This window comes from Amblyraja radiata, chromosome 37 (genome assembly GCF_010909765.2).
Source record: "Amblyraja radiata isolate CabotCenter1 chromosome 37, sAmbRad1.1.pri, whole genome shotgun sequence".
NCBI lineage: Eukaryota > Metazoa > Chordata > Chondrichthyes > Rajiformes > Rajidae > Amblyraja > Amblyraja radiata.
This window is the reverse complement of record NC_045992.1, coordinates 14,236,378-14,259,657: the sequence shown is the minus strand read 5'-3', so window position 1 is coordinate 14,259,657 and position 23,280 is coordinate 14,236,378. Positions and strand designations below refer to the sequence as shown.

At 46.2% G+C, this 23,280-nt stretch overlaps 1 protein-coding gene across 1 annotated transcript in view; it reads left to right on the top strand.

Moving 5' to 3' along the window:
* The window catches only part of LOC116966371 (L-threonine dehydratase catabolic TdcB-like), a 34,783-nt gene extending 18,614 nt beyond the window's left edge, over positions 1-16,169 (top strand). Inside the window, exons 8-11 of the mRNA XM_033012554.1 lie at positions 567-692; positions 7,588-7,755; positions 8,873-8,930; positions 16,062-16,169. Coding sequence (XP_032868445.1) covers positions 567-692; positions 7,588-7,755; positions 8,873-8,930; positions 16,062-16,169 — 460 coding nt within the window. The remainder of the gene's footprint in view (positions 1-566; positions 693-7,587; positions 7,756-8,872; positions 8,931-16,061) is intronic.
* The last annotated feature ends 7,111 nt before the right edge of the window (positions 16,170-23,280 follow it).

Below are 23,280 nucleotides of genomic sequence, written 5' to 3'. Positions count from 1 at the left end.
ACCGAGACACGTTGAAAATCTTTATTTTGCAAGCTATCCAGACAAATCATAATATGCATGAGTGCATCAAGTTGTTAAAAAGAAATATCAGTTAAAATGAGTTCTGTTAATCAGAAATAAAGAGTGCAGAATATAGTATTACAGCTACAGAGAAAGTGCAGGTAAGAAAAAGTGCAATGAGGTAGATTGGAAGATCATTCAGGATCATAATGAATTCAGTCCTAGCATATGAGTGTTCAAAGGTCTGATAACAGTGAAGATGATGCTGTTCTTGAATCTGGTGGTAGGTGCTTTCATGTTTTTGTATTATCTGCCCGAATGGGAGAGGGGAGAAGAGAGATGGTGTGTGTGTGACGTGCTTGATTATGTTGGCTGATTTCTTCAGGTGTTGTGTAGATGGCGATGGAGTTACAGAAGGGATGGTAGGGGAGGGGAGGGGGTCAGGACACTTCTTCAGACTGAGGACAATGAGAGGAAATGCGAGAAAAAGACAAATAGTCTTGATGAAGCCACATGGCGGCTGCTCGCCTCTGCCACATTGTGAATGTTTGCATGTTCCCCCTCAGGGAGGCAGACATCCTGGTCTCCATGCTTCGCCTCATGGAGTATGAGAGGGCCACCGTGGACGCGACGGGAGCGATTGGCCTGGCCGCTGTCATTGCCGGGAAACTACCCGAACTCAAAGGCAAGAGGTAAGGGCTTTCTCAGACCCGAGGTTCAGGTTTATTGATGATGTTGTTGTGACCACCAACACATTGATGCCATGTGTTAAGGGCATGTCCCACGAGCATGACTCCATGTGGCAAGCGTGGTCGCTTGAGCCGTACGGTCTCGCGGGGCCGGTCCCACTTCGATCGCCGGAGCCGTATGGAGTTGTGCGGAGCTGGTCCCGACATCGCGCGGGGCTCCGAAAAACTGAACGCGTTCAAAAATTCTGCGCGGCAACGGCCTACCGGCCCGCAGCCGCCACAACACCTTACGCACCGCCTCGACGGGCGTGCGCAGCGTCTCAACGCTGTACGCAGCGTCTTGACGCAGTACGTCACGCGCGAACATCCCGCGGACTTCGCTCGAACTTCACGTCACTCACTCGACCTCCGCGCAGCCCCTGCTTCCGGTTTGGTCGCGCTCGCCGCATGCAGGTCGCATGCTCGTGGGACAGGCCCTTTGCACACAGCCACTGAAATATTCATGCTATGTGATATTGTACACAGCCACTGACACATTAGTGCTATGTGTTACACAGAACCATGTTACACATACATTCATGCCGTATGTTACACAATGAGCATTGAGACATTGGTGCTGAATGATGTTACACACATCCACTGCATGTTACATACTATCAAAACCCCTCCTCACTGGTAACCACCTATCACTCACCAGGTTATGTCTTGCCCCTCCTCTCGTCCATATTCCATTCTCCCCCCTCCACCACAAAGTCTAAAAAAGGATCCCAACCCGAAATGTCTGAAAAAGGGCCCCGACCTATCTATGTTCTACATGGATGTTGCCTGACTCGCTGAGTTACCCCAGCACTTTGGGCCCTATTTTGTAAACCAGAATCTGTAGTTCCTTGTATTACCATTAATGCTTTATGTTACACACAACCTTTGAAACGTTGATGTTATATGTAACAAACCACCATCGAAACATTATTGTTACATATCACACATTGCCACTGAAACATGGTTGCAATATATCACACAGCACTGCTGAAACACTGTTGCAGTCAGTCACACTCCACCGCTGAAACATTGTTCCTATATAGCAGACACCACCATTAAAACATTGTTGCTATATATTGTACACCACCATTGAAATACCTGAATCATTGGCACAGAACACAGCCCAGGTCTCCTTTCCACAACAGAACCACTGAATCAGAGTGTTTAAGAAGGAACTGCAGATGCTGGAAAATCGAAGGTACACAAAAAAGCTGGAGAAACTCAGCGGGTGCAGCAGCAGCATCTATGGAGCGAAGGAAAAAGGCAACGTTTCGGGCCGAAACCCTGGGTTTCGGCCCGAAACGTTGCCTTTTTCCTTCGCTCCATAGATGCTGCTGCACCCGCTGAGTTTCTCCACTGAATCAGAGTATTATGGAATGATACAAGATGCTAAAGGCTACAATGTGTCAGCTCTTTGTAAGAGCAATGCTGTTCGTCAAGCTGTCCTGCACTTTCCCTGTAACCCTGCATTTCTTTTCCTCATTAAACAAGTATCCAGTGTCCGTTTGGAAGAGTGAGCCTCTTCTCTCATAACTCTGCTGCTGGAGATGGCACGTTGCTGAGTCAAGTGAAATATAATGTCATAGCCATCATTCTGGCCGGCAGATTTGGCGACTGTAACTGTGTTTTTGTAAGTTCTTTCTTCAACGGAACCCATTGATTATCATTTCACCTCATGTGGCGCTAGCTCTCACGTTTCCCTTCGATTCAGTCACGGCAGTCTGTGGGACGCAGGTTGAGTGTGGGCCAGTGTGGAATAAACTTTAGAGATTTTAGAGACACAGCGTGGCCCACTGACTCTGCGCTCACCAGTGATCACCCTGCACACGAGCGCTATCCTACGCACCAGGGGAAATTTACAATTTTTACTGCGGCCCATGAACCTACAAACCTGCACGTCTTTGGAGCGTGGGAGGAAACCGGAGCACCCGGAGGGAAACCTACGTGGTCACTGGGAGAACATAAAAACTCCGTCCCAGCACCTGTAATAATAATAATAATGGATGGGATTTATATAGCGTCTTTCTAATACTCAAGGCGCTTTACATCGCATTATTCATTCACTCCTCAGTCACACTCGGTGGTGGTGAGCTACTACTGTAGCCACAGCTGCCCTGGGGCAGACTGACGGAAGCGTGGCTGCCAATCTGCGCCTACGGCCCCTCCGACCACCACCAATCACTCACACACATTCACACACATTCACACACAGGCAAAGATGGGTGAAGTGTCTTGCCCAAGGACACAACGACAGTATGCACTCCAAGCGGGATTCGAACCGGCTACCTTCCGGTTACCAGCCGAACACTTAGCCCATTGTGCCATCGAACATGGGTCTCTGGCGCTGTAAGGCAGCTACTCTGAGCCACTGGGCCCCCCATGAAGGAACACCATCAGAATTGAGTTAGAAGGAAGTCAGGCACTGGAGTCAAGTCAGAGTACTGAAGAGGTGATAAAAATGTGTGCAATGCAAAATGGTGGGGGCAGGGTGATGAGGGGAAAGCTGAGAGAAGATACGAAACAGAGCAGAAATGGGATATCGATGCAGTATTTGCCAGTGTGTGGCATTGACCCCCTGGTAAACTGAAGATATGAAGATTGGGGTCACTGTTGTCTTAAAATACTATTTAGCACAGAAGAAGAGTATGCTTCTTAGAAACCAATCGCCTTTGACCTAATCATCCCGACAAGATGGGAAATGAAAATCCCACCAAACTTGGAGACAGATTTCCAAACAGGCAAGGAGACACACAGAAATGTGCCCAAACATATCTCTAATCCACAGGGAGACAATGTTTGATAACACAATACTATTTTTTACGTTGGTATATTATCATTCTTTTGTGTATCATCTACACAAGATGATGCCACAGCATCCACCAAGACTATTGTGGTGGTGCCTTCCAAACCTGTATCCAGCATCTCCCATTAATATTCAGAACAAGTGCTGAACATACTCAGCAATTCGGGCATCTGGAGAGTAAAACAGACGTCAATTTTCAGATCCATGACCTCCCATCAACCTGCACAGGCACTCCCCGATTTACGGAAAAGGCAACTTACGTGAATGTGCACATATACGTAAGCAATTGTTTAAGTCCACGTGGTCTCAGCCTCAGAGCTCCTCCCATGGCCTCTGGCCTGGAGCTCCACATCTCCAATCAACGAAACCACAGCCACGTTTGCTTTCTCGGGACTTGCCTGCGCCTCCATCTTGTACCTCATGGCTTCCAGCTCCAGTTCCCTACCTCCCAGTTCGGACCCAAGCCGGACTATCGATACCGACTGGCTATCTGCCGCCATACACAGCAATTCTCCGTCCGGGCACTGAGATCTACTCTGGCTGCGATGAGCCGGCACCAGCAGGACCTCGCTTTGATTCTCCAGAAACTTCAGGCCTCTCTCACCCAGACCTGCAACGGAGCCCTACTCTACTTCATCCCCCGGAAGATCCACCTCTTCAATCAACGATTGGAGGAGCAGCACCTCATATTCCGCTAGGGCAGTTTATACCCCAGCTGCATGAACATTGACCTCCAATTTCCGGTAGTCCTTATTGTCTCCTCCCATTCTCAGCTCTCCCTCAGCCCCCTGGCTCCTCCTCTTCCTTTCTTCTTCCCACCCCCCACACTCTACATCAGTCTGAAGAAGGGTTTCGGCCCGAAACGTTGCCTATTTCCTTTGCTTCATAGACGCTGCCGCACCCGCTGAGTTTCTCCAGCACTTTTGTCTGTCTTCACTTTGGAGCTCCATCTGGGGTCTCCACTTCAGAGCTCACCCCACAGTCTCTGGCTTGGAGCTCCCCCCATGATCTCCACCTTGAAGCTCCTCCCACGGCCGTGCCTCGGAGCTCCACGTGGTCTCCGCTTTGAATAGTATATTTACAGGTGTGCAGTAGCCCTTCTGTTTCCGACTTAAGTAAAACCCGACATGCAAGGGTCAGCGTGACGTAACCCGTACGTAAATCAGGGACTGCCTGTATTGTTAACTCTGAGTTTCAAGTCACTGTTTTTCCTTATCTATTTCATTATTTTGCTGCTCTGAGATGCTGCTTTAAACTGAAAACAGTCACAAAATGCTGGAGTAACTCAGTGGGTCAGGCAGCATCTCTGGAGTCTGAAGAAGGGTCTCAACCCAAAAGGTCACCCATTCCTTCTATCCAGAGATGCTGCCTGACCCGCTGAGTTACTCCAGCATTTTGTGTCTATCTTATATTTAGCTTAGTTTAGTTTAGTTTATTTATTGTCACGTGTACCGAGGTACAGTGAAAAGTACATAATTACTGTGGAATTTTCCTTGCAGTCTGTATAGGTCCATCGCAAGATCTCAGCTGCATGCCTTGCGATAAAGTCTAGAGTTACCTGAGGTTTCCTCACATCTCCAATAACTCAAGTCCCACGGCCTTTCCCCATCACCTTCCATTCACATGGTTATTTTTCCCCTCGCTTTCTCTCAGATAATTCATCACCTCCGACTCGCTGACATGAAGTAATGTTGAGATCACGGGGTAACCAGCTGGCAAGCTGCTTCGGGGAGGTTTGGTTTAACGCAGCAGCATGAGTTGGAAGCAGCTGGGTTTTTGTTAGCGAGAGAGAGCGAGCATTTTGAAATTCCCTTTCTGTAAGTGGAGATAGGACCATCTCTACACACTACTGCACCCTAGCCTGGTACAGGATTGAGAAAGACACATCGCCTGTGACAGGCTCCACTGCACACTCACAGCAATGACCAAGAAACCACACCAATGCCTCGACTTCCTTCGAAGGCTGAGGAAGTTCGGCATGTCCCAATAGACAATAGACAATAGGTGCAGGAGTAGGCCATACCGCCCTTTCAGCCAGCACCACCATTCAATGTGATCATGGCTGATCAGTACCCCATTCCTGCCTTCTCCCCATATCCCCTGACTCCGCTATCTTTATTTATTTATTTATTTTTTTTAATTTTTTTTTTTTTTTTTAAATTTTTTTTTTTTTTTATTAGAAGTACAGTAAATTACAATAATACACATCACATATATCTTAATACATTTGTTGTACCACTTCGTTTTTCGAGCTTTAAAAAAGATAGAAATAAAAGAAGTAAGGAAAGTGAGCAAGAATCGTGAAGGTGCAGGAAAGTGTTGGGAAAAGAAAACCCCTAAGGGAAGAAGTTAGAGAAGGAAGTAAAGAAAGGAAATTAGACCCTAGAAAGAAAAGAAAAAAAAGGAAAAACAATCGCTCTATTGTAACACAAAACTCCGCAAAAAAGGATATACCAACCGTATTTTTTATTTTTATTTTTTTAATTTTATATCCCCCGTTACCAGATCCTGGTACCATTTATATTTTAAATTACTATTGCACCTTATACTTGTAATAGTTCCATAAATGCAGACCACGTCTTTTGGACGTGGTCTGCTTTGCCTGCTAGGAGGAGTCTCATCTCTTCCAAGTGCAGTGTTTTGAACATGTTTGAAATCCACATTTTTATTGTTGGTATTGGAGCATTTTTCCAAAATTTGAGTATAAGCTTTTTTCCCATTATTAGCCCGTAATTAAGTAAGTTCTTTTGAAACACGTTTAATTCGGGGTTACCTTCCAATATTCCAAAAATGATCCATTCTGCTTTTGACTCCGCTATCTTTAAGAGCCCTATCTAGCTCTCTCTTGAAGGTTTCCAGGTAACCAGCCTCCACCGCCCTCTGAGGCAAAGAATTCCACAGACTCACCACCCTCTGTGTGAAAAAGTGTTTCCTCATCTCCGTTCTAAAAGGCTTACTCCTTATTCTTAAACTGTGGCCCCTGGTCCCCTACAACTTCCACCAACTTGTACAGATGCACTGTAGAGAGCATTTTATCGGGATGCATCACAGCTTGGTTTGGGAACAGCTCCATCCAAGGCCACAAGAATTTGCAGCGAATTGTCGATGCAGCCCAGACCATCACACAAACCAACCTCCCTTCTGTTGGGGAAAGAACTACATAGGTAGGGAGGGATTGGACCATTAGGGTTCGTTGAACAATCCCTGTTCCAGGCGTACACTGGCCCTCTCCCCAAACTCCACCTCCGTTACATTGACGACTGCATCGGTGCTTCCTCCTGCACCCATGCAGAACTCACTCACTTCATCAACTTCACCACTAATTTCCATCTGGCACCAAATTCACTTGGACTTTTTGCCGTTTTTTTTGTAAATCAGCATCTGCAGTTCCTTGCTTCTACTGTGAACCTTCCTTCTCTATTAGAAGCTTGTCTCTGACCATTAGGATGCTGTGCTCACTAATCACAGTATTATCGCAAGAGGGGACTATGCCAGCTTCAATATCAGTGTAGCACTCTTCCCCAGTTGCCAACTCGCCTATCATCACTCCCATGGCAATAGGTGTCTGGGTTATCTTCAATACAAGGGCCCCACTATCCTCAGTAAGTGACTCTTCCCTCTTTGCTGTCTTCACCATAGGAGGTGCTGATACAGTTGGGGCATTGGATCCCTTCGATGGATGCTGTACTCCCCCCTAGCACGGTCCTGCACAGTGGTGCTGCAGTAGAGTTACAGCGCCAGAGACCCTGGTTCGATCCTGACTATGGGTGTAGTCTGTACGTTCTCCCTGCGACCGTGTGGGTTTTCTCTGGGTGCTCTGGTTTCCTCCCACACTCCAAAGACGTACAAGTTTGCAGATTAATTGGCATCGATAAAAAGCTGTAAATTGTTCCTAGTGTGTAGGGTAGCACTGGTGTACGGGGATAGCTGGTCGGTGCGGACTCGATGGGCCGAAGGGCCTGTTTCTGCGCTGTGTCTCTAAACTAAACTAAACTGTGTCAATTTTGCCCCTGCTGTGTCATCTAGGTGTTTAGACTGGACTCTTTTCTCTTGCAGGGTGGTGATTGCAGTCTGCAGTGGGAACGTGGATGTACCACTGATGCGGGCGTGCCTAGACCGAGCCCTGGTGCTGGACAACAGGATGTGCAAGTTCTCCATCCAGATGTGTGACAACACCGGGGACCTGGCGAAGCTGCTGGAGGTTCTCACCCGCGAGGAAGTGAGGTGAGTCGACAGGGAGAGCCGGACAATTTCGTAACTGCACTCATCCCAGGATTGTATTGAAATCATAGAATCACAACAATAGACAATAGACAATAGGTGCAGGAGTAGGACATTTGGCCCTTCGAGCCAACACCACCATTCAATGTGATCAGGGCTGATCATCCCCAATCAGTACCCCGTCCCTGCCTTCTCCCCATATCCCCTGACTCCGCTATCTTTAAGAGCCCTATCTAGCTCTCTCTTGAAAGCATCCAGAGAACCTGCCTCCACCGAGGCAGAGAATTCCACAGACTCACCACTCTCTGTGAGAAAAAGTGTTTCCTCGTCTACGTTCTAAATGGCTTACTCCTTATTCTTAAACTGTGGCCCCTGGTTCTGGACTCCCCCAACATCGGGAACATGTTTCCTGCCTCTAGTGTGTCCAAGCCCTTAACAATCTTATATGTTTCAATGAGATGCCCTCTCATCCTTCTAATTGTTCCAGCTCTGGTTATTTGGCCCATCACATCCACCCTGCTTTCTCTGCCACCCCAAAATTATTGCTCCTTAATTTTTCATAACATTTCCTTTGTAAAGATCTGAATGACACAGTTTTCACTGTCTAGAGGAACATCCCAGATCAACACCATTACATGTAGAGAAATGTTTTTCTAAGCATCCCTCATTCTACATGTCAACGTAGGTGTGTGTTCATGTGTGGATCTGAGTGTGAGTATCAATGTGAGAGGGTGTTGGTGTTGGTGCTATTGTGTGTTCGAGTTGGGTGTCACAATATCACAGCGGTATATCAAAGATAGACACAATATGCTGGAGTAACTCCTAACTGGGTGGTGGGTGGTACAGTGGCGGTTCTGCCCACTCCCCTGACATCAGTCTGAAGCAGGGTCTCAACCCGAAACGTCACCCACTCCTTCTCTCCAGAGATGCTGCCTGTCCCGCTGAGTCACTCCAGCATTTTGTGCCTATCTTCGATTTAAACCAGCATCTGCAGTTCTTTCCTACACATGCTTAGTGCTCATCTCTGAAGAGGAATTCCCTCTCGCCTGTCCTGAATCTTTTACCTGTCTTCCAGTTACTCTTTCTGCTTGCATCTCTAACTCTTTCTTTCTGGCCTTAGGGTGTTGGATGTCATTCAGGAGCGGTCTTTTGTTACCTCGGATATTTTCAGCATTAAGGTAAGAAAGGATGGAAAATCACGTTAGGTCAGTATGTTGAACTCAAATGCTTTTCATTAATGATTATCAGCTGGCAAATGCAATGTCTTTTGGCACTTAGATTTAAATTCATCGCAGATGGAAAAGAATGAGTGGTATCCCACACTGGAAACTAGGAATCATACACAGTGGCGCAGCGGTAGAGTTGCTGCCTTAGAGCACCAGAGACCCGGGTTCGATCCTTACTACAGGCGCTGTCTTTGCGGAGTTCGCACATTCTCCCTGTGACCAGGTGGGTCCTCTAGTTTCCTCCCACACTCCAATGACGTGCAGGTTTGTAGGTTAATTGGCTTTGTAAAATGATAAATTGTCCCTAGTGTGTCGGATAGTGTTAGTGTGCGAGGTGCTCACTAGTTGGTGCGGAATCAGTGGGCTGGTGTTTCCGTGCTGTATCTATAAACTAAACTAAACCAATCATTCCTTCACCCGATGGATCCAACAAATTCAAAAGTGGCGACGTTTTATTCAGGTTAAAACTCAGCCAGGTACTTGCAGTGTGAATTATGGAACCAATTCTTTTTTTGTGATTCCGTGGTCAACAGGAGTGATGGATCCATATATTTGACACAATGCATTCCAACCAGTGCTGCTACTGAGTATTAGATGATGATATCAAGGGATGAGTTGCTAGGTGAATTTGAACCATTGATCAGCCCCGATCTAACTGAATGGCAGAGCAAGCTGAATGGCCTATTTCCACCTTCAACAAGGACAATTTGGAATCAGTCAACATTCATTTTAGTTTAGAGATGCAGCATTAGAACAGGCCCTTCAGCCCACTGAGTCCGTGCCAAGCAATAATAACCCCTACACTAATTCTATCCTGCACAGACTCCAATTAAGCTACAAACCTGTACGTCTTTGGAATGTGGGAAGAAACCGGAGTACCCGGGGGACACTCACGCAGTCACAGGGAGAACATACAAACTCCCCACAGACAGCACCCATGGTCAGGATCGAACCCGGGTCTCTGGCGCTGTTAGGCAATAACTCTACCGCTGCACCACTGTGCCGACATGTCAGCCGTTGACTGTGGATGTTATTTCTATAAAAGTCATCAATGAGTGCGTTCAATCAGCTGATTCTTTGGAGGAAGTGGGGAGGAAGAAATAGTTGACATTTTGGGTCGAGACCTTGCATCAGGGCACTATTAACAATTCCCCCCCCCCCCCCATCCCCCCCACCTCCCCGCCCCTCCCACGGATGCTGAATCCATGAATCCCTCTGAATCCAAAATATGCCCCTGTCCCACTTAGGAAACCTGAACGGAAACCTCTGGAGACTTTGCGCCCCACCCAAGGTTTCCGTGCGGTTCCTGGAGGTTGCAGGTGGTTGCCAGAGGTTGCAGGTAGTGGAAGCAGGTAGGGAGACTGACAAAAACCTCTGGGAACCTCCGGGAACTGCACGGAAATTTTGGGTGGGGCGCAAAGTCTCCAGAGGTTTCCGTTCAGGTTTCCTAAGTGGGACAGAGGCATTTAGCAGGTTTTTGTGCAGCAATATTCAACGGAGATTTGCACAAAATCAAGGCGTTAGGCCTTTTCAGCATTAAAGCATGGAAAGCTGGCACTGTCCCACACTCTGTTCTATCTCAGCCATCCAGAACACGCTATTCCACTCATCACCTGCACTCTCACAGTCTCCATACAGGCTGTCTCTCGCACACAGTGTCCAGGCACCCTCAGCACCTGCCCTGTTTCACACACACAATCACACCCCGAATGGGACCTCTAATCCAGGGTGAGTCATGTCCCTGTCTTGGTGGTTCTGCTACATCTGAAGTGGCCTGAGGTTTCAGCCAAGGCAAACATTCCCATCCCTCCCGCGAGGTTACGTCACACATCAAGAGCAGCCCTTTTCAGCGCAGCCAAGTAAAATAATCAAAAAAAGCCAGCAGTCAAAAACAAATTCATCGTTAAACGGAAAAATCCCAACAAAGGCAAAACATGCCTATTTGGATTCAGCCCACACTGGAAAAAAATAAAATACCACTCAGAATTATGTTTAAGAAGAAACTGCAGATGCTGGAATATCGAAGGTAGACAAAAATGCTGGAGAAACTCAGCGGGTGAGTTTCACCCGCTGAGTTTCTCCAGTATTTTTGTCCAGCTCAGAATTATGTAGCACTTTTGTTGTTTAAGGTCCCTCCAGAATAAGGTCTCTCCAACATATTTCCCCCCTATGCAGTGGGAACATTGAAGTGACTGGAAGGCACTTGAAGAGCAATCATATCTATGTATCAGTGAATCAAGCTTTCTAACTTCAGTCATCAGGGGTGCAGGAGATTTAAACACAGAATTTGAATGCGACCAGCTTCGCCTCACCCCCCTCACCCCCTTCTCCCTGATTGCAGAGCAGGAACAAATAACAGCAAGAAGCCATTAAAGCTGGAGTCCATTCACACTGTACCCTCTGTTGTCAAGCTGGAACGGGAAGAGTGTGGATTTACGAGGATGTTGCCAGGATAGAGGGTCTGAGCTATAGGGACAGGTTGAGCAGGCTGGGACTCTATTCCTTAGAGCGCAAGAGGAGGAGGGGTGATCTTATAGAGGTGTATAAAAACATGAGAGCAATAGATCGGGTAGATGCACAGTCTCTTGGTGAATTGAGGACCAGAGGACATAGGGATTTTAACACAAAATCTACCAGCAGAAAAGATCAGTGGTGCAGCTGGTAGAACCACTGCCTCCATGTAACCTGCACCAGTGACCCAGGTTCAATCCTGACCTGGGCTGCTCCCTGTTAGCCTGTCTCCCTCCGACTGCGTGGGCTTTCTATGGAAGCTCTAGGTAGCTGTAGAGGTGTTGCCTTACAGCACCAGAGACCCGAGTTCGATCCTGACTACTGGTGCTGTCTGTACGGAGTTTGTACTTCTTCCTGTGACCACGTGGATTTTCTCCGGGTGCTCTGGTTTCCTCCCACACTCTAAAGACATACAGGTTTGTAGGTTAATTGGCAAAGCTGGGTAGCAGTGTGAACTATGAAGAGGATGCTATGAGGATGCAGGGTGACTTGGACAGGTTGGGTGAGTGGGCAGATGCATGTAGATATATTATTCAGTCTCATGTGGATAAATGCGAGGTTATCCACTTTGGTGGCAAGAACGGGAAGGCAGATTATTATCTGAATGGTGTCAGGTTAGGGAAAGGGGAAGTACAACGAGACCTGGGTGTCCTTGTACATCAGTCACTGAAAGTAAACATGCAGGTACAGCAGGCAGTGAAGAAAGCTAATGGCATGTTGGCCTTCATAACGAAAGGAGTTGAGTATAGCAGCAAAGAGGTCCTTCTGCAGTTGTGCAGGGTGAGCCCACGCCTGGAGTATTGTGTGCAGTTTTGGTCTCATAATTTGAGGAAGGACATTCTTGCTTTTGAGGGAGTGCAGCGTAGGTTCACAAGGTTAATTCCCGGGATGGCGGGACTGTCATATGATGAAAGAATGGAGTGACTGGGCTTGTATTCACTGGAATTTAGAACGATGAGAGGGGATATTATAGAAACATATAAATTTATTAAGGGATTGGACACGCTAGATGCAGGAAACATGTTCCCGATGTTGGGGGAGTAATGAACCAGGGGCCACAGTTTATGAATAAGGGGGAGGCCATCTCTGAGATGAGGAAAAACTTTTTCACACAGAGTTGTAAATTTGTGCCACTGATGGCAGTGGAGGCCGATTCACTGGATGCATTGAAAAGAGAGTTAGATAGAGCTCTTTGGGCTAGCGAAATCAAAGGATATGCGGTGATGTCAGGAACGGGATACTGATCGTGGATGATCAGCCATGATCACATTGAATGGCAGTGCTGGCTCGAAGGGCCGAATGGCCTACTCCTTCACCTATTGTCTATGTTTGTATGAAAGTGTCATTGCATGCTGACACGCACGGGAGTGTCGATGCCTTTGGAGGGAGGACGTATAATATGGCTTCCGTGTTAGTTCTTCGGCTTAAGAATTACCGAGGCTTAGAATTAACAACACACAGCACATGATGTAAGTAGAGGCTCTACTTGGCAGGGTAGGCTGTTGTTCACAAGCAGAGCGAATGGCTTATCTTCATCTTCTGCCCTATTGGCCACACGTCACTTATAGCCTGAGAAGTTGACTGTGCCACTAACAGGGCCAATCATAAACTAACACATGAACAAGCTGGAGTGTTGCGGCTTGTATTCCCCATCAGTCTGACAAGTATTTGGCTGCCTCTCCATCACCCCTTGAAACACATCATTGGCGTGTCCTCACATCATGATTAGTTACAGATAGTTATTTCCATCTGGTAATGGAATGATCAACAGCTTCGTTGCCAGTTTTATGCGTGCACTCACCCGCTATTTCATCACAAAAACTAAAATTACTTTTCTTAATCCCCACTATTTTCAGTTTTCTCAACGTTCTTTCGAGGTGATATCATCTCACTAACTTGTTACTCAGAACTTCGCAGCATTTTCAACTTATTACGCAAGAGTTTGAGAACTTGTACAAAGTCCTTTGGTGATGTAAGTGGTCAGTTAGTGCAACTCCCTCCGTGTAAAGGGCGTCATTTGCACGTCACGCAGGTGGCGCGCGAAGCTTTTGTGAATCCCAAAATCCTGGGCAGCCGCGTGCGATCGCATGTCACTGCCTACGTCACCACGCACCATGCGCGCGTAATGCACGCCATTCGCGCACATGTGCGCGTCACGATGCGTGCGTCGTGCGTCGTGACGCCTAAATGATGTCGCGTAAATGACGCGCAAATGACGCCCAGGTGGGACAGGGCCTTAACTGTTCATTAACAATCCACTCATGTAACGTCCACTACCAGTGGGATTGGTTGCTGTGATATGTCTAACATATGCAACATGTGAAGCCTACAGTCTACAGTTAAGACTGTATCGGCTCTCCTGTGTAACGACCCGTGGCAGACTATGCAGCGACACCTCACATGAATAACTGCCTGATGTTAGTAGTCTGTAACAGATTCCATGTGCACCATATTTACTTTAGTTTAGAGATCCAGCATGGACGCAGGCCATTCGGCCCATCGAGTCTGCTCCAATTTTATGGCAATCACCCATATATGAGTTCTATCTTACACATTGAACATCCCCCGGTCCCTAAAATGATCGTCCCTCCTCACACTGTGTGCAGATCATCTGCCTGTCAATATAAACGTTAGCCGGGAAGAGAGAATATAATTTAATTTAGTTTAGTTTATTGTCACGTGCATTGAGCTACAGGGAAAAGCTTTTTTGTTGCGTGCTATCTAGCCAGTGGAAAGTCTATATATGAATACAATCACACTGTCCACACTGTACAGAGTATGAAATGCTGCTGTTGGAGTATAGATATAAAAGAGGAGAATGATTGTAATGAATGATTGCAGATTCGCTTCGAGATTTTGTTCAGAGATGCAGCGTGGAAAGAGGCCCTTCAGCCCACCGAGTCTATGCTGACCATCCATCGCCCGTTCACACTAGTTCTATGTTATCCCACATTCCCAGCCACTCCCCACTACACACTAGGGGCAATTTACAGAAGCCGTTTAACCTGCAAACCTGCGCGTCGTTGAGAAAGCACCCAGTGTCGCACAAAACAAAGTGAATCGATGAATCAGTGGTGTGAGTCCATTTTGCTTGGAGGGAAGTGTGAAGTCTGATTGAGGGTCTCGATCCGAAATGCCTTTTGTGTCTTTGCTTGGAGGGAAGATAATCTAAGAGACCAAGGGGTGTACAATTTGTTGGGCATCTGATTATAAAAGAGCCACCATGCAGCACTGTGGTGACAACCCACATTCAAGATGGCGGATGTGCAGGAGTGGGCGCCGTCTGTGTATGGCAGCCAGCCCGCAGTCCGTCTCTTCACCTTTTTTTTATTTTAAGTCCTGTTAAAAAAAATGTTTGTTAGTTTGTTTGTTAGTTAGACGGAGGTCTTTTATGTGGTGGGTGGGGAAGGGGGAAACATTATTTCTTAGTCCCCTACTTGGTCGGAGAGGCAGCATCCCTCCAAGCTGCTTCTTCGCCCCGTCCTCGTGGCCTGCCATCGAGAATGGAGCGGCGTTTCCCGTCGGGACCGCCTGGGACTACAGCTTCGGCGGTGGCGCAGCGCTGGGATACCAACACGGAGCGGGCGGTGCCTTACCGGGTCGCCGTGCGGTAAGCTCCGAGTGCTGTGGCCGCCGACTCCCAACATCGCGGAGCTGTGGCTGCGGGCGTCCGGCCGTGGGCGGCGCTGGATTTGGAGCACCGCGGAGCCAGGATCAGGTTCGCCAGGGTCGGAGCTCCAACTGGCGCGGCCTGAGGGCTACGAGTGCCCCGGTCTCCGGGGAGGAGGCAGCCGCTCCAGACTTTCCAAGCCGCTTGAGGAACTGTTTCACCCGACGCCGGAGTTCCACCTTCACGGCAAGAGGGCCCTGAAAATCATCGGACTGGCTGCAAGGCCACAAATGGGCCCCGACCTCGGGTGTTTCACAGAGGAAGACGGCTTAACTTTCTGGTGCCTTTCCCCACAGTGGAGATTTTTGATTCTGCTGTGGGGAGACGTTTGTGTTGAACTCTATAATGTGTTGTGTCCATTTTCTTTATTTTAACCTTTTTCTATGGTTTGGAAACTTATTATCTATTTTAGGTAAAGCACTTTGGTGTCAATGTGAGTTGACTTAAAAAGTGCTATATAAATAAAACTTACTTACTTACTTACTTACAAGCATGGAAACTTGGTGCCCTCCTGAAGCATATGCGCCCACATCACAATGGGGCTGGATATCTTTAGGAAGTTGATGGAGATCGGAAGTGCTACCATGTTTCTCCAACTTCCTACCGTAGCTTGGACCCGACCTCAAGCTGTATAACTTCCCATCTTTAATCTCCCCACCTCTCCCTCATATTCCCAACACTGAGATATTAGAGAGGAAGGCGAGGAGAATAAGAGACTTAAATGATCTTCCCTACTCACGTTGTGAGTGCAGATCACCTGCCCGTCGAGACTTCGGCCTTTACTCTCAGTATTAATTGTTTTGGATTTTATTCTGCATTAATGCTTGTCGTGGTGTTCAAAGATGTGAGTTGTTGTTAATCGTTAACAATGTAGACAGCTTGTACATGGTTGTCTCTTCCAGGTCACTTCTGTTATCGAGGTCCGAGATCGATCGCAAATGGTGCAGGTGGAGAGGACGCTGAGAGAACGCTACACCAATTTCACCTGGGTGGAACGGGCTGAAGACTGAGGCAGACGTGAGAGAGTAAGGGTCGCTGTAGGCAGAGAACTATGCCAGGTGCGTCTCCAGTGTAGCTTCAAGCAGTCTGTATATGGTTTCCATGAAGCCGGTCATTTCTGGCAAGTCGGTCAAGGTAATGCCTTCATTGCCAACCACACCAAGGTCAACCTCTTCTCAGTGTCAGCAGTGACAATGGTGGCATTCCCACCTTGGAGTTAGAAACCCCTCTCCACAAATTGGAGCATGAAATTCAGGCAGGGACTCCGAGCAGCACCGGAGGAGATCAGCAATGGTAGAAATATGTTTGCTTGATTTGCAACAGAAAATAAAGCCTTGTCTGCTTCCTCATGTTGCTGCCTACACATCTCTGCAATTTCTTGGAGAGAGCAGTTTCCATTCCAAATTTGCCAACATTTGGTCCATATCCCTCCAAACCTGTCCTATCCATGTACCTGTCTCACTGCTTCTTAAATGTTGCGATAGTCCCTGTCTCAACTACCTCCTCTGGCGGCTTGTTCCATATATCCACCACCCTTTGTGTAAAACCGGTTGCCCCTCAGATTCCTATTAAAATTTACCCCCAACATCTTAAAAGGTGTCATAAATAATTTTGCTGCCATCACCATCATGAAGCCTGAGTATTAATGTTCCAAGTAAAAGTTAATGAAAGTCCTTCACAATTTCAAGGAGGTCCACGGAAAGGCACAGTCAATAAAATTATTTCGAGATATGGTCGCAACTGTTACTTGTACATCACAATGAGATAATGAACAGGTAATGTTTTTAATTGTTAGTGGAAGGACATGGGAATGGAAAAAGGTTTTCTGCACAATAGTGCCACGTGTGGGTAGACAAAATCTCAGCTCAATGATAGAAACATAGAAACATAGAAAATAGGTGCAGGAGTAGGTTATTCGGCCCTTCGAGCCTGCACCGCCATTCAATATGATCATGGCCGATCATCCAACTCAGTATCCTGTACCTGCCTTCTCTCCATACCCCCTGATCCCTTTAGCCACAAGGGCCACATCTAACTTTCTCTTAAATATAGCCAATGAACTGGCCTCAACTACATTCTGTGGCAGAGAATTCCAGAGATTCACCACTCTCTGTGTAAAAAATGTTTTTCTCATCTCAGTCCTAAAAGATTTCCCCTTTATCCTTAAACTGTGACCCCTTGTTCTGGACTTCCCCAACATCGGGAACAATCTTCCTGCATCTAGCCTGTCCAACCCCTTAAGAATTTTGTAAGTTTCTATAAGAACCCCCCTCAATCTTCTAAATTCTAGCGAGTACAAGCCGAGTCTATCCAGTCTTTCTTCATATGAAAGTCTGATACCTCTGATATCACACTACTCCCTTGGCTCTCTGAAGTGTCAGCCTTGAGCTAGTTCCTAGAATGTGATTCGAATCCACCACCTCTGACTCAGGCAAGCACATGATTATGGTATCATAACCAACGCCGGTGACATTTGGACAGTACATGGATAAAAACATAGAACAAAAAATAGGTGAAGTTTGTGCTATAGGGAGAGGTAGGGCAGGCTAGGACTTTATTCTTGGAATGCAGGAGGATGAGCAGCGAGGTATATAAGATCATGAGAGGAATAGATTGGGCAAATGCACTTTTTACCCAGAGTAGGCGTATCATGAACCAGGTTTAATGTGAGGTGGAAACATTTTAATAGGAACCTGAAGGCCCACATTTTCTCACAGAGGGTGGTGGGTAAATGGAATCAAGGGATATGCGGAGAAAGTAGGAACGGGGTACTGATTTTGATGATCAGCCATGATCATATTGAATGGCGGTGCTGGCTCGAAGGGCCGAATAGCCTACTCATGCACCTATTTTCGAAGTTTCTATGTGATTGCTAAGATGAAGATGGGATGTTGTGATAAATTGCTATAAGCATGGATACAGACTTTTACTTTCTATACGGAGGTTGCTAGATCTGCCGAGCATTTCCACATTTTCTATTTTTGTTTTATGTCTCATGTTCTCCACCACCAAAACACCAGCCAGGTGGGATCACAGGAGAGTGTTATGTACAGGCTGTCTGCTGCAACAGTTATAGCATCCTCAATGCACCATTAATAACAATGAACGGAGCTAGTTGACATCACCAGCATTTCCAATTTAATGGAAAAATAAAACTAGAAACAGATTTTTCAGCACAATTAACTTGAACTTTAATGTATAAACCCTTGGCTAGATCAGAAGCAAGAGGCAAACTGGCTCAGCCCTTCAGGAATTTGAGCTGCCATGAAATCCTTGTTTACATTTCATACATCATGCTGGCTTGAAAATGGTTTACTGTCCCTCCGATCACTGGGACTGGATAGACTCGGCTTGTACACGCTAGAATTTAGAAGATTGAGGGGGGATCTTATAGAAACTTACAAAATTCTTAAGGGGTTGGACAGGCTAGATGCAGGAAGATTATTCCCGATGTTGGGGAAGTCCAGAAATAGGGGTCACAGTTTAAGGATAAGGGGGAAATCTTTTAGGACCGAGATGAGAAAATAATTTTTTACACAGAGTGGTGAATCTGTGGAATTCTCTACCACAGAAGGTAGTTGAGGCCAGTTCATTGGCTATATTTAAGAGGGAGTTAGATGTGGCCCTTGTGGCTAAAGGGATCAGGGGGTATGTAGAGAAGACAGGGATGGGATACTGAGTTGGATGATCAGCCATGATCATGTTGAATGGCGGTGCAGGCTCAAAGGGCCGAATGGCCTACTCCTGCACCTATTTTCTATGTTTCTATGTTTCTATGTTAAATCCTGGAACTCCTGACTCAATAGCACTGTGGGCAGCTTTGTGCTGTAAGGAGTGCCGTTACACTGAGACCAACCACTCAAAGGACCGCAGCGGATCACCCTCATCTGCCACTGTTTTCTCCAGAGCAATTACCAATCGCAATAAGTGCTGATCCTGCCACTGATACCCACATCCCATCAATAAATCAAAGTAATACATTGTGTACAAGACTACACAAGTTAATACACCAAAGATAGACACAAAAAGGTTGATTAACTCAGCGGGACAGGCAGCATCTCTGGAGAGAAGGAATGTGCGGCTTTTCGGGTCGAGACTGAGTCATAAATTAATCTCATCATCAGATGAGATCATCAAAGATGAGGATAAATACTGAGGAATAAGGACGAGCTGAAAGGTCTCCCAGTAATTGAAGGGTTATCCACTGCCGAGACTCTGGGTGTTCAGACTGGTTAGTAAACCCAGCTGTGATGTGGCTTTTGTCTCTCTGTCAGAGACAACTGTAGCACTGGGTCAGAAACAGGGTCACTGCGGTTCTAGCTTGGATCCAGTCCTCATTAAACCCACAGCCATATTCCCACACGAAATGGAAACCAGACAAATCCTCAACATTGCAAGGGGATGAAGTTGGTCTCAGTTAAGTATGTTTTCTGCTATCTCCAATAAGATGAAGAAGCTAAACAGAAAATGCAGGTTTCACTTCATGCTCTGAAACATATTTTAATGTTAGGAGAATGCAGGACAATTTCACAGTTCTAATAACAGGAATTACTCTGTTTTTCTTCCTACAGATGCAGCTTGACCTGCTGTCTATTTGTATTCTATTGCTGTTACAGTACTGGATAAAGTCATATCATTTTATCAAAATGCAACAATGAATGCTCTAGTTTTAAATGTACAGTTGGTCCACATGGATCAGTTAGTAATTACTGCCTAGCAGTTTCATTTTTACAAGTGTTGCAATTACTTAGCTTCTAAACAAATAGCTTAAAGGACACCTTTTTTACCATGATAAAAATGATTCTTCTTTCAATTTGTTAATGTCTGCTGTCATATAAAAGTTTGGCATTGGTAGATCACTATCGAAAAAGTTCGAAGCAATTATTCATTTATTTGGCCACTTTGATGACGGTTTCCTGTTCTAGTTAAGGCCATCATGTACAAGGCATTATCAGTGCTAATGAAGAAGGGTTTCGACCTGAACCTTTTCTCTAGGGATGCTGCCTGACCCGCTGAGTTACTCCAGCACTTTGTGTCTATCTTTGGTGTAAACCAGCATCTGCAGTTTCTTCCTAATACCTTTGGACAAGCACCTGACTTCAGAACCTTAATGGATTAGACTCCGCAATGCCCCATGAAATAAATGTCCATCTCAGCACAACACTGAGTCACGTAGACATGGGGAGGCGCTGAGTTTGATTGTTACTCAACAGAAGATAGTGTAGTTGTCCTCAGTGACTTTGGTAAGAGATGGGAAACTGAGCAAAGATTCTTTCTCACGATTGCCACTCAATGGCTCGTGCAGGGTTACAAGCAGAGTTTCCACTCTGAAGGAAATTACCCGAAATTCGGGAAATTCTGGCTGCTTTCGGGTTAATTTTAGGGAAATTGAATAATTTCGGGAAATTTCCGCATCTGGCCTGCGAAGGGGTGTAAAGATAATACACACAGCACTGTAGGTTTGGCGCTCAAAGGTTTAAACAGAGCGCTGTCAGTTTAATGCGTGGGAATTTAAACAAAGAGCTGTCGGCTGCAGCGCTATGGGTTCTATGTATAGAACTACCGGCTGCAGCGCTATGGGCTTTAAATATAGCGCTATAGCGTTATGGGTCACAGACTGTTCGGGAAAATTTGCGTATGACAATGAGTCGTTGGAATTCTCTTTCTCAGTGGAAGTTGAGCCTTTGATATTTTTCAGTCAGTGGTGAAATTCTAGCTAGGCCTGGGGGTGAAAAGTTACCATTGGGCAGTGGGATTGCAGTTACATTGGGATTGGCCTTGATTTTACAGAATGGTGGGTGGGCTCAAGGGGCTGAGATGGGGGTGGAGAAAGGGAGGGGTGGAGAGAGGGAGAGAGAGAGAGGAGGGAGAGTGGGAGGGAGGGAAAGGGAGGGAGGGAGAGAGGGAGAAGGAGGGAGGGAGAGAGGGAGAGAAAAAAATGAAGGGGAGAGAGAGGGAGGAAGAGAGAGGGAGTGAGGGAGAGGAAGAGGGAAGGGGAGGGAGAGAGAGAGGGAAAGGGTGGGGGGGGAAGAAAGAGAGTGAGGGAGGGAGAGAGAGCGGAGACTGAGACACATGAGAGCAGGTTGAATAAATGAAGACAATGGAAGCTGTTGGAGGCATCGAAAGCTGCCTTGCATACACTGTACATGAGTAACAGAAACAGGCAGATACGGTATAGTTACATAGATCTGTGTTGCCTTGTTCTTCTTTGTGTTGTTAACGTGTGCCCGCAAAAAAACCCCCAACAAATAGCACGCAGGAGGCATTTTTGAAAATTCCAGGAATTACCAGCAACTTCCAGGAAATTTGGGATTCTATTTAAGGAAAAACTTTCTTGAGGTGTGGAAGCACTGGTTACAGCCAGTCACATAGTTGTGGAACAGAATGGTCATAATGAAGCCATTCACTCAACAATGAATTTTGTTAAACTACAGTGAACAACTTCATCGTTATGGCGACTTCCATCGTTTTAATCCACAGCCACACGATTGTCTTGTTAAAAATATCAACAGCGCTCAATGTTAACAAAACCTTTGTTCTAACTGAGCATTTTCTAGCAATAGGACATCTGCAATGGAACAGCTCTTCCAACGACCAAGAAATTGCATATGCACTGAATTACCCGGGTCTCAAGGGTTGCATCAGATTCGAGAGATGCACAAGGCTTTAATCCCATAGATTAAACATCATTGTTATAGCGTAGAAACAAAGAACAATTGATGCAGGTTTACAAAGAAGGACACAAAGTGCTGGAGTAACTGGATTGGCTGCACAGTGGTGCAGCGTAGAGTTGCTGCCTTACAGTGCCAGAGATCCGCGTTTAATCCTGACCATGGGTGCTGTCTGTATGGACTCTGTATGTTCTCCCTGTGACCACATGGGTTTTCTCTGGGTGTGCCAGTTTCCTCCCACATTCCAACGATGTGGAGGTTTGTAGGTTAATTGTAAATTGTCTGTAAAGTGTCCCTTGTGTGTATCATAGAACTAGTGTGTGGGTGATCGCTGGTCGGCACGGACTCGGTGGGCCAAAGGGCCTGTTTCCACCCTGTATCTCTGAAACGAACTAAAGGGTTAGGCAGCATCTCTGGAGAACATGGATAAATAAGTAAAGAGGGGTCTGAAGAAGGATCCCAACCTGAAACATCACCTATTCATTTTCTCCAGAGATGCTGCCTGACCTGCTGAGTTACTCTGGCACTTTGGGCCCACCCTTGTTACAATGCCTCGCAGATGTTTTCTATGTGAAGTGAGATATTAATAATAAAAAATTATAATCATGTGCAAAGACAATTATGACCAATAATGCTTTGTATGTCACCCCAGATGATATTGTTCTGTATAATAAATGATCGCACTAAATCAAATTAGTCTCGCAAGTCTGGTTTGTTGATCCAACAAGAAGTCCAGGATTACATCCAAAGACTGAAGGTATTCTCCACCTGATTTCTCACACCTTCAGCCCGTGGTGAATGTCTCTCCATTGTTTGTGTCTTATGAACCAAACCCTCTGATCTCCCATAAACAAGGTAACGTTTTGCTCTTAGCCAAAAGATAGTCTGATGAACGTTGATTTTCTACAGGGAGCCTTGGAACATAGATGAACAGCTAGTACTAGCTCACAGCAAGATTTTTCAGTGATCTGGATAATTCCATGTTGTGTTTCGGGCCGGAGTTACAGCTATTCTGTGAAAAGAGGAAAGGTTGTGTGGTTCATGGTGGCTTTGCATTTTTAATTACTGACAGTGAAAGGGATTTTATGATTAAAGCATTATCCCTCATATGAAAAACATCAGCATTAAAATGTCCTATCCTAAAACCCTGCCAATAATTGTCCAAGATCTGTCTGTGAACTGGCAGTGCCATGGAGCAGTTGAGAAGTTTGGTAGGTATTACCTTGGTTCAAATAATTGTTCTCTGTCGGATAGTTATGTTATGTTATTTATGTTGAAGCTTTATGTAAGGAACCGACAATGCAATGTGGGGTTAAAGTCCATAGAGTTACACAGTGCTTTGACATATCACATCTACATAGACAATAGACAATAGGTGCAGGAGTAGGCCCTTCGGCCCTTCGAGCCAGCACCGCCATTCAATGTGATCATGGCTAATCATCTGAGGCAG